The sequence below is a fragment of the Mus pahari genome, chromosome X, assembly GCF_900095145.1.
Source record: "Mus pahari chromosome X, PAHARI_EIJ_v1.1, whole genome shotgun sequence".
NCBI lineage: Eukaryota > Metazoa > Chordata > Mammalia > Rodentia > Muridae > Mus > Mus pahari.
The window spans coordinates 92,388,486-92,400,714 of record NC_034613.1 but is presented as its reverse complement, the minus strand read 5'-3'; the positions used below and the strand labels follow the sequence as shown (position 1 = coordinate 92,400,714).

The 12,229-nt window shown below is 38.0% G+C and overlaps 1 protein-coding gene across 1 annotated transcript; it reads right to left on the bottom strand.

The window, feature by feature from the left end:
* Positions 1 to 4,621: 4,621 nt before the first annotated feature.
* LOC110313283 (lysophosphatidic acid receptor 4-like) lies at positions 4,622 to 5,588 on the bottom strand. Its single transcript, XM_021187297.1, has one exon. The coding sequence runs from the start codon at positions 5,551 to 5,553 to the stop codon at positions 4,915 to 4,917; it is 639 nt and encodes a 212-aa protein (XP_021042956.1). The 5' UTR covers positions 5,554 to 5,588; the 3' UTR covers positions 4,622 to 4,914.
* Between the last annotated feature and the right edge of the window lie 6,641 nt (positions 5,589 to 12,229).

Here is a 12,229-nt window from a genome sequence, read left to right as displayed (position 1 = left end):
CTTACATTTTCATACTGCTGTTGATCACCAAAGGATGCAGGACTGGAACTCAAGCAGGTCAGAAATCAGGAGCTGATGCAGAAGCCAGGGAGAGATGTTCTTTACTGGCTTGCTTCCCCTGGCTTGCTCAGCCTGCTCTCTTATAGAANCCAAGACTACCAGCCCAGAGATGGTCCCACCCACAAGGGGCCNNNCCCNCTTGATCACTAATTGAGGAAATGCCCCACAGCTGGATCTCATGGGGGCATTTCCACAACTGAAGCTCCTTTCTCTGTGATAACTCCAGCTGTGTCAAGTTGACACAAAGCTAGCCAATAAAATACAGGTGGCCTTCCTTGCGATCAGAAATATATGGTCAGCACAAATTGAACTCAGTAAGTTGTTAAAAGCGTGAGGATATGAAGATGGGGAGGTGAGGAGGTAGAGGTGGATCTAGGAGTGAATTGGGTAGATAATATGATCAGAAAAGTGGCTAGAGGGATGTTTACATGAGTCAGAGTACTTATTGCTCTTGGTAGGGACCAGATTTCATTTCTTAGTACCTACATGGTGTCCCTAATCTATCTGTACCTCTAGATCCAGGGTATCTAACACCCTCTTTTGACCTTCACAGGTACCAGACGTGTATGTGGTATGCATATACACATGTCCATGGAATGGTATCACCCAAATTTAAGGTGGGTCTGCAAACCTCCACTAACACAATCTAGGCATACCTAGAAGCTTGTCTGCTAGGTGATTCTAGATTCTGTCATGTTGATAACCAATATTAAGCATCACAACACTAAAGAAAGAAATTGTAGAAGACTAGAGCCCTCTAATGATCATGGATTGACAGATTATTGTTGAGAACAATCGACAGATTAATCATATTCCTCATCAAAATCTCAATAAAAGTTTTTACAAAATTAGAAATAACAATTCAAAAATGTATGTGGAAAAATAATAGATAATAATAGCTAAGATAATCCTCAGGAGAAATGAAACATTCTGGACATATCACAATACCTAACCTGAAATTACATTACAGAGTAATAAAACCAGCACATTATTGACACAGAACTGGCTTAGGCCAATGGAATAGAATACAGAACTCAGCTACAGCTGCCTAATCAATTTTTGAGAAAGGTGTCAAAAACATACACTGAAAAAATAGACAGCTCTTTCAACAAATGCTACTAGAAAAACTGGGTATCCATATATGAAACTAGATCCATATCTCACACCCTGTATATAAAACGCAATTCAGGATGGAACAGAGACCTTAAATATAAGACCTGAAATTATGTAAGTGCTAGAGAAAATCATAGATCAACTCCCTTAAGATTTAGGCATAGGCAAAGACTTTATGACAAGGAATAAATAGCACAAATATAATCCCAAGAGCTAATGAATGGGATTGCCTACAATTAAAATGCTTCTGCATAAAACAGGAGGTGGTACATCACTTTAATCCCAGTATATGGGAAGCAGAGGACAGTAGATCTCTGTGAGTTTCAGGCCAGCCTGATCTACAGAGTGTGTGAGTTCCAGGGCAGTCAGGGCTACCCAGAGAAATCCTGTTTCACGAATAAAAAAAGCTTCTGAATATCAAAAGAAAAATACCACAGTGAAGTGACACCTGTGACAACCTACAGAATGGGAGAAAAAAAATCTTCACTAACTGTTCCTCAGATAGGGGATTAATATCTAGAATATATAAATGTTGAAGATTTTTACCCACCATTAAAAGCTGTTTTGATAGTCCTTCCCATTCCAATCAGAATTCCTAGAAATTCTGAAAACAAATGATAACAAGTGCTAGTAAGATGTGATGAAATGGGAATCCTTCTGCTTCTGGTGGGCACGTAAAGCAGAGCAGCACTACCAAAGTCAGGAGAGAAGTATCTCAAAGGAAAACAAAACAAAACAAACAAAAAGGGACTATAGATAGGACCAATCCTGTGGCCTAGCTATAACACTCATATAACTGAAGGAAGTTTAGCCAAAATGCCACAAAGGGGTTTGCATACACACGCTCATTTTTGCATTATTCACAATAGAAGAAGTCCTGATGTACATCTACAGAAATGTAGAAAAACAAAATGTGGTACATGTACACGATAGAGTTCTTTTCAGCCATAAAATAAATGAACTTAGGACTTATGCAAGAAAATGTATAGAACTGAATATCATTAAGTGAAATACAGAAGGCTCAGAAAGACATGTATCATCCCTTACACATGGAATGTAGAGTTAGGGTGTGAGTGTGTGTGTGTGTGTGTGTGTGTGTGTGTGTATTCATCTCAAGGACTATAGGGGTTGTGATAAAGAACAAAGTTTACAGCAAAATATATAGATGAAAATGTCATAACAAAGCCCATCTCTCTGCTTAAAAATTTAACTTTAAAAATTAATAAAATTGAAACAATATTCTTTAAAAGAAGATGTAGTATTTTAGTATCTCAGTCTGTTTTCTGTCATTATGATAAAATACTTAAAGTATGGTACTATACAAAACAAAGAGGTTTATTTGTCTCACAGTTTTGGAGATAAAAATAACAAGACCAAGAGGGCCCATCTAGGTAATCTTTGGTCACTTGGTAATGGATCACTTCTGGTCATCATTACTAGTAAGCATAAAGAGGAAAAAGCATTTTGGGGTGTTGTTAGTAACTGCATACTAGTATCAGGTGATGGATTCATTTTCACTAACAATGAAACTTCATCTGATTCAGCAGCTATAATTACAATAACAAACCTGGTTGAGTTTACAATAACACACTGTCCTCTACAAAGATCTGTTTCTTGCTTTAGTAGTAGTAGTAGTAGTCAGTTGTATTTGATGACTAAGTGACCTTTTGGAGCTTGCAGGGACTTGAGTATAGCTATATATCCAGAAATAAAAAGGGATAGTTCTATTCATCTTCGGATTAACAACAAAAAATTTTAAAGACTCTGTAAGCACATTTGACCTAATCCAACGCTATACATTACTTACCCTTCTCCTCCACCCTTAATATCCATTACCAGACAGTTTACTCATTTCAATCTGTAAAACTGAAAAAAAGAACCGCACAGTTCTTTTGGATCTTAACAAACATCCTTATGTAACACACCTCACCCTTTAGTGCTTGCTGGGACTTGATTCTAATGATATACCCAGAAATAACTGAGGAATAGCCAGGTAGGCCCCAGGAACAAACTTGATTTGTTCCTGCTATGAGATTCTATAATAGTTTCTCTGGCAAAATAGAGTTCTTTCTTTGATGAGGCTACTACTGACAAAAGGGACTTTGCTAATCTTAGCGGTTCAGTGTCCTCAGGTTTATCAGCATGTGATCATTTATCCCCATGTCAAATTTGAATAACCCCTTCCTTTCCAGTTATATATTCACTTAACTGTAGACATCCTTCAAGATTAGGAGTTCTAGTTAAGTTGAAACTTGCTCAAAGGATGGCATTATATTTAGTTTTTCATCGTGTCAGCTTGGCCACTAAAGATTAGAGTCTTTCAGGGAAGATATGGAATTTTCAAGTCATTAATGCAGCACTTGAACTTGGAATTAAAAGTCATTAATTCATTCCTTTTGTTTTCCACTTGGCAAAAATAGGAGCCATTGTTCAATATCTGTAAGCTCATTAGTTTTATAAGAATGCTCTAGGGTAGCCATACAGGTGTAATAGCTGTCATCTTAGCACTTGGAAGGTAGACTCAGGAAGATGAGGAGTCAAATGCTAGTCTCATCTACATAGCGAGTTCAAGTCGAGTGTTTTGTGTGTGTGTGTGTGTGTGTGTGTGTGTGTGTGTGTGTGTGTGTGTGTGTGTGTTCAGGAAATTTCATTGAGTGTAGTACAATAGTGATGTTTTACACCATTTCCTACATCACACTATGTACTATCAAAACCCTTTTTACTACTAGAAATCAATATTTTTAACTAGTCAGTCACATTAGAAAAGAAATTTCAAAAATCCCAAAACTAATTCAGAGAACTTGAAAGATTTCATTTCTTTGGAATGATTCCAAATAGGAAAAAACAAAACAAAACAAAACAAAGCAAAACAAAACAGGTTTGATCAAGGTTCAACAAAATTAAAAATAAAAATAAACAAGACATATAGGGTATGGCATTCTTTATTTTTGGAATTATAATATGATTACAGTATTTCCCCTTCTCTCTCTCCAGTCTCTCCCATATATCCCTTTTTTCATCAATTGTCATTGCAGAAGAGAAGATGAAAAGATTCTAAGAGCTAAGATAAAGTTTGCTGTAATATTGTATCTTTTGGTAATGTCAGAAACTTCATCCATGAAACCTCACCAATCTAAACATGACCTAAACAAAGATGGTCATAATGGGCACATTAACAGGGATGAAGGGAATCTCATGGGACCCCAACCCCAGACAGAGAACTATAGGCAACTAAGGAATGCTGAGAGCAGGAGAAATAGTCTTTCTTCCCCAGGGAAGAGCACACGAATTGCTTATCTGATAGCAAGTGGTCACTCCTGAAATCATATATACATACAAGTATCATTTTGTAGACTGAGCAGGTTGTATTTTCTCTTTTTTTTAACTGTCTCACATGATTTTTCAGAGCTAGAGAGTTGAAACGCTGTGGGGTGGGCCACCAGGCTGGCACATCAGGAACACAGGTGCTGTAGTCTTGACGCTGAAATGTGCAGTGCAGACAGCAGCTTGGAGACTCAAGTGAGCAGTCTTCAGACAACATTCCTTTCACTAGAAAGTCTGGTGTTTTGTTCTCAAAACCTTTAACTGTTTAGATGAGTTCAACTACACTGCTGACGTTAGTATTTTTTTCTTAATATTAACAAACTAAAGTTAATCACAGCTATAAAATATCTTCATAGCCCCATAAATATGACTGTTTGACAAAACAATGGGGCCACTATATCTCACAGGCCTGAGAAACTAACTATAATGGTCTCGGAAATACATTTTATAAAAAAGATAAACGTTGAAGATTCTTAGAAGAACTCCAATGGGATAAATAAGTAATTTCAGCAGCACTGTTGCCTCATAAAAGAAATTCATCAATAGTTCAATTTGCCTATGAATGCCAAGATAGGAGATGTTAAGGCCTTTGACGAATTCGAGCTGGTAAAGGAAACACTCGGTAATTACAACAGCCCAGATGGTTTTAGAAGCGACTCTGGCACATCTAACATTCCTTATGTGGCGTGTCTCTACTGGAAGAAAAGTAATCATAAAAGCCTCAAGGGTAACACAGCTGAGTAAAAGGGAACTAGCATGTATATTTGCAATTTGGAAGTTCTGCCTCAAGGCTAATTGAAAAGAAGCTGACAATGGCTCGCTCCTTATCACGCATGCTGAGATAGTAGAAAACAAGCTGCAGACAACTAAGATGTCTGCCTGAGCTATGTTACCAATAAACACTGCAGTGGATTTTCTGGAAATGGAAGGAAATGTCAATATCAGCATGACATAGAGACTGGCAAGAGATCCCAGCAGAATGATGATGATGTTTGGAGAAGGTAGGACTAGATACTGGATGTATTTGAACATCAGGTACCTGCGGAGGTCTTTCATATGATCTCGACTTTTTAGAATGTGAAGTTGGGCAGGATTCCTAGAGTAAAGTAGAGAATAAAAAATGATATAAGAGTGCATGCAAAATAACGAAAAGCACTTGAAACTATAGTTTTGCGCAAGGAATTTAATAATGTTAATATCTGTCCCATGGTTAAACTGAGTTTCACATGATGTCACACAGTTATTTAAAAGCCATCTTACTTTTGGTGGCAATTAATGGCAAATACAGAAAGAAAAAAAACCTTTTTTCCCAGTACCAGGTGGGGTGGCCCACACCTTTAATCCCAGAACTCAGGAGGCAGATCTTTGTGAGGCCAGCCTTTAGAGAAATCTTTCTAAAACAAAACAAAGCAAGTCTTTTGTCCATTTCAAAGCATTCTACATTTAAACTGATGTCTTTATTAATGTCTGGTCTTTCTTTCTGATCATTAATCAAGGAATTAGAACTTTCCCTGCACAGATATATTCATATATCAGAATCAAAGGAAAAATCTTAGGGTACACGTCTAGAAGGGGAAAAATGGGATTCTTCTTGATTAATGCACTAGCGATGAGAGGAAAATATTACACTTATAATTTTTAAGTGAAATTAAGAGAATGAAAGAAAACATGATACCTAAATGTCCTCTCCTCCTTTACAGAGAAGTACTAATTAAAGTTAACAACTGTTTCTTCTATAGCTACCAAGTAATTCTTCATATCAGCATCTTTTGATTCAAAAGAATTATGCCTAGAACATTCTCTCAATTCATCTGAAATCTCTTCTATGAAATATCTTCTATCATTCATATCTAAGATATTGGCATTAACAAAGAGCTTTTTGAGTGAGGCAGGAATTAAAACAACAGTGGCATAGTGAATCTCCTCAGAAGGAAATTATTACATTATTACAAATTATATTGACAACATGTTCTAGTTAGGGTTATCACTGCTGGGATGAAACAGCATGATCAAAGCAACTGGGGGGAAAATGATTTTGTATGGACTAGGTTTTCAAATCACTGTTCATCAAAGGAAGTCAGGACAGGACTCAAACAGGGAAGCAGGAACTGATGCAGAGGCCATGAAGGGATGCTGATTACTGGCTTGCTCCTCATCATTTTCTCAGCCTGATTTCTTATAGAACCCAGGACAACCAAGCCAGGGATGGAAGTAACCACAATGGGCTGGATCCTCTCTCTTCAATAAATAATTAAGAAAATTATTATGAGCATCCACCTCTATTTGTCAGGCTCTGGCAGAGCCTCTCAGGAGACAGCTATATCAGCTCCTGTCAGCAAGCACTTAACTTGGCATCCACAATAGTGTCTGGTTTGGTGTCTGTATATGGGATGGATACCCAGGTGGGGCACTCTCTGGATGTCCTTTCCTTAAGTCTCTGCTCCACACTTTGTCTCTGCACTTTTCGCCCATGAAAATTTTGTTCCCCCTTCTAAGGACTGAAGCATCCACACTTTGGTCTTCCTTCTTCTTAAGCTTCACATGGTCTGTGAATTGTATCTTGAGTATTCCAAGCTTTTGGGCTAATATCCACTTATCAGTGAGTGTGTACCATATATATCCTCACAGCCAACCATTGGACTGAGCATGGGGTCCCCAATAGAGGAGCTAGAGAAAGGACTGAAGGAGCTGAAGGGGTTTGAAGCCCCATAGGAGGAATAACAATATGAAGCAACCAGTACCCTCGGAGCTCCCAGGGACTAAACCAACAACCAAAGAGGGACCCATGACTCCAGCCACATATGTAGCAGAGGATGGCCTTGTTGGTCATCAATGGGAGGAGAGGCCCTTGATCCTATGAAGACTCTATGTTCCAGTGTAGGGGAATGCCAGGACAGGGAAGTGGGTGTGGGTGGGTTGGTGAGCAAGGGGAGTGGGGATGGAATAGGGGGTTTGGGGGAGGGGAAACTAGGAAAGCGGATAACATTTGAAATGTAAATAAAGAAAATATCTCATAAAAAATTTTAAAAAGATTTCTGAAAAATAAAGAAAACAAAAAACAGATACACTGAATCTAATAGAAGATGAATTGGGGAAGCTCCTCGAACACATAGGCACAGGGGAAATTTTCCTGAACAGAACACCAAAGGATTATGCTTTTATTTGTTTTTAACACTGTGTTAAACAGATATCAGCAGCCACTTAGCAATTTGGAGTCCTGCAAGTACCATCTCTAGCAAACAAGGGAACTGTGAGCGACTATGCCTGATGGACATAGGTGAAAAGCTACCCTACAGAAACTAGCAAAGCAAACTCAGTAATATTTAGACTCATATGTCAAAGCAACATGGCATGTGTTCCAGGGATGAAAGAATGGCAGGTGGTTTCTTTTCATGTTTTGCACTGTCTTATAAAAGTGATCTTAATTTTATTGATAAAAAAGCCAAGACACTCTCTCATAGGCTAAGAAACTCAGCTAAACTCATGTACAACCAAGAAACAAGGGGGCTTCTAACATAGGCATGGTACTTGCACATTTGGCCAGCAAACTTTTGTTCTTTTCATCCTGGTTTCTGATTCAACAGGAACTTGCATTTGGATAGTTTTCATTAATGTGGAGTGCAGGTTAGAATGTCAATACTCAGAGATTTTCAAAATGGCAATCTTGGTGTGTTTCTTCTTTCTCCACCTTTAAAATCAATCTTTTAAGTCCTTCATTATTAAAGTAACCTTGGGGTGATTTACAAAGAACTACTGGCAACTAAGGAATGCTGAGAGTGAGAAAAAATAGTGTTGCCCAAGGAGGAGCACACCAATTGGCTATCCAACACCAAATGGTCAGTCCTGGAAACATGCATACAAGTAACATTATCCGGACTGAGAAGGTAATGTTTAGAAATATGGATGTATGCAAGCAATAGCAATTAATGAAGAAAGGCTACAGATTTGAAAGTGAATGATAAGGGGCATATGGAAGGATTTGGAGGGAGAGAAAAGAAGGGAGAAATAGTATAATTGTATTATATCTCAATTTTAAAATGTGGAAGGAAGAAAAAAAGTATGTTAGGTGACTGTCACAGACGTACTAAAAATATGGGTTTCAAGGTGTTTACAAGTGGAATAAAGAGAAAGGCACTGGGCACAATATAAAATACTGAAAGAGGAAAAATAAATAATGAAGGCAAATAAATTCTCAAGAATATATCTTTTCCTTGTCATTTTGTTCAAAAGGATTTGTATCACAAATGACCATGTTCAGCTCAGGTCTAATATACTATCCCGTGCTTGCCCTTTTCTATTTACTACTTGCTCACTTTTAAACAAGCCTTACTCAAATCCTCTTGAGAAAATAAGAGAAAAGAAAAGAAAATAGAGAAAATGACTGAACTCTAAGATTCTCCCACATCATCAATAGACAGCAGGGCTAATGTTAGTCTAGTCATCATATTTTATCCATTGACGAGAAAGGGGCCTCTTTCATGAATAATTCTTAAAGATGGCTAGAGCAGGAAACTGAGTCTAGAAAGTTCTGTTTAGAAATCTGTAGATGGTTATATCTCCTTATCTGAGTCAGGAAGTACCACTTCAAAGACCTTTGCATGAGGGAGTACATGCAAGTGCCATGTCACATTGTCTCAGAAGGATGTGAAACCCAACAACACCCAACCACACAGAGGTGGGACTGTGCTCTGATTCCTATCAAATGCAATCTGAATGTGCTTGCCACAGTGAGAGTTGTCAGAGCTCTGTTGATGTGTGTGCACTTGCTCAAACTCATCACATTAAATATGATCATTTTTATAGCAGTCATGTTTCATTGACGATTTTAAAAGAGAAATGTAAATGCCTTTTTCTTAAAGCAACCTGAAATCTAATCACATGAATTGGAGTTGATGAATGGGCTCTGTTTACACTGTCAAGCTTAATTATGGGTGCTCAATACAAAGTGCTTATTTATTATCATTATTATTAGTAAAGGCTAAATTAATCTTTTATGAAGTCGGACTGGTGGAGTTGAAAATGGAAACTACTACCAGCAGTGGTAGGATTAGCTATACATTTTCATTGTCTATTATCGCACCAAAGATAGCAATATTTAATACAGATGTAGCAGCCTACCCTCCATCAATTCAAAATCTAATAGGAAGAACACAAACAGAGGATATGGGCATAAGTACATGCATACAAAACATCTGCTAACAAACAATAATACATAGTAAGAGTTAGGTACACTGGGTACAACAATTTAAGGCAAAAACAAAAACTATGTTCATATCTGCTGGTAATTTGGCTACAGTTTTTTCTTTCTATTCAAGCTTACATACATGTTTGCTGAGATTAGTTATAGACATGCTTAATGCTTCTAATTAAACATATTCACATAGATGTCATACTTACATGATGATGAAGAATCCCACCAAATAGACCCCACAAGGGGTTGATGTAGGTAAACAGAATCAGAGCAAACTTTCTGTTTATATTTCTTGTTCTCTGGACTGCATTTCACTGTAAGCCATGGGTAAGCTGTTCGTCTAATGGCTCTGCCAATGAGTTTGCTAAAAAGAATTTCACAGGTAATGTCTGAATCACCACTCTTAATAGTGTGTGTGTGTGTGTGTGTGTGTGTGTGTGTGTGTGTGTGTGTGTGATGTGGAAAAGTTGATGCTTCTGTTTTTTTGCAGCAACTTCTTGTTGTAGATGTGAGGAATGCAGCCTTCGTCAGCTGGAACACCACCTGAAGTTTTGAACAAGTTAAAGCTTGGCGTTTTGAAAGAAGGCAGGCTATAAGTAAATAAACATACACACATGAGGGAAATAAAATTGAACTTCAAGGGCAAGTCTGGGTCTTAAGGATATAATACCCTAAAATTCATGACTTTTCAGTGATTCCATAAATTTATGCTAAGAAATGCAGAGGGTTTTTTCTTAATTTTTGTGAAATTTTTACTTTGAGTCTCTCTCTCTCTCTCTCTCTCTCTCTCTCTCTCTCTCTCTCTCTCTCTGTGTGTGTGTGTGTGTGTGTGTGTGTGTGTGTGTGTGTGTGTGTGTGTGTGTGTGTAAGAAACGGGGAAGGGAGGGAGGGACAGACAGACAGACAAAGACAGAAAAACAGAAACAGAGATAATACAGGAGATAGAAGGGGAGAAAAGGAAGGAAGGAAAGAAGGGAGGGAGGGGCAGAAGAAGAGTGAAGAGAAGCAGGGATACAATGTCACTGCATTTTCAGTGGGGTTCAGGCTTTTTAGTCTGGAGGCAAAGGTTTTTCGTACTGAATATTCAAGTAAAAGGAAATTTCAAATAATCCCAGCCCTGTAATGGAGCTTAACAATATTAACTTGTATCTTCACTTGCCATCCACCTTCACATAACACTTAACAAAAACACAGCTGTACACTAAGAGCTAAGTATTCAGCAATACCAATAAAGCAGAAGTAATACTCACATTTGTGGACTCTTGGCAGCATATTATTTCAAGTAAAATAAATTTAAAAAAAAAAAAAGGTTCACATGTGGTACTGCAGGAGTCGGAAAAACAGCCCAACAGTTGAGAACACATATTACTTTTGAAGAGGGAGTTTTATTCTTAGCACTCACATTGGGCATGTCATAACTGCCTGTAACTCTAGTTCCAGGGCTCTAATACCTTCTTCTGGCTTCCCTGGCCACAGTCACATACCCATACACATACAGAAAAAGTAAAAATACATCTTTAAAATTTTTGTCATGAATATTTTGCTTGCATATATGTGTTGTGCATTGCCCATGAAGGCCAGAACAGGGCATCATGTTTCTTTGGAACAATAAATGGAGGTTGTTAGCCTTCAGCGAAGGTGCTGTAAACCAAACCTGGGTCCTCTGCAAAAGCAGCCAGGTTTTTTTTTCTTAACCCCTGAGCCATCTCTTCAGCTCCAAATAAACGATTTCTAAAAATAAGAGACTGCAAGGACTTAAGGCAAAGTGGCCTCTGGTGACAAATATGAGAGATCATAGAAATCTGAAACACGAAAACTGCATCACAACTTTAGGATTCCCAGAATCCTTCCATGTTTAGATCATATCTTGTACTTTCTTAAAAGATACTGCTACTTAATTTATGGGTGATTATCATTTTGCAGAAAACCCAACAGTTGCTCTAGTAAAAATCTTTAACCATCAGTGGGGACTTGCCCTGCTTTATGATACCTGTGGCGCTGTAAACCCACACATAACCAGGAATATCCCACAAACAGGTGGAAAGGGAACTATTGGCGGTTAGCAGGCCACAGCTGACATATTTGTCCTTGATGATCTGCCACTAGAGAATGATAGACCAGTAAACAGACCCCCTAGTCTATTTCAATATCTGAGTTCTGGCACCTGCTCTTTTTCCGTGTGCTAAAGCCAAAGCATATTCTCAATTTTCATTCCTTGATTAGCAAAACAGAGCAGCTGGTGGTGCAGAACAGTAGAGGGCTCCCATTTCATTTGAAAGAATACACACTGAAAAAATTGAAAAGAATTAAACTGGGGCTATAAGAAATTGTTAGATCACTTGTTAGCACAGATGAACCCTTAGGTTCAATCCTCAGTATCTCACATCTAAAAAACCTTCTCTAATATTAAACCTTGCATTAGGCCTGATGAGCCTGAAAATAAATCAAAATTTCCTATGCAATCTTACATAAGAATTACAAGGGAGAGAGAGAGAGAGAGAGAGAGAGAGAGAGAGAGAGAGAGAGAGAGAGAGAGAGAGA

Bases quoted from the DNA above. Each gene is read 5' to 3' on its own strand.
- LOC110313283 (XM_021187297.1), bottom strand. From the start codon at position 5,553: ATGAAAGACCTCCGCAGGTACCTGATGTTCAAATACATCCAGTATCTA.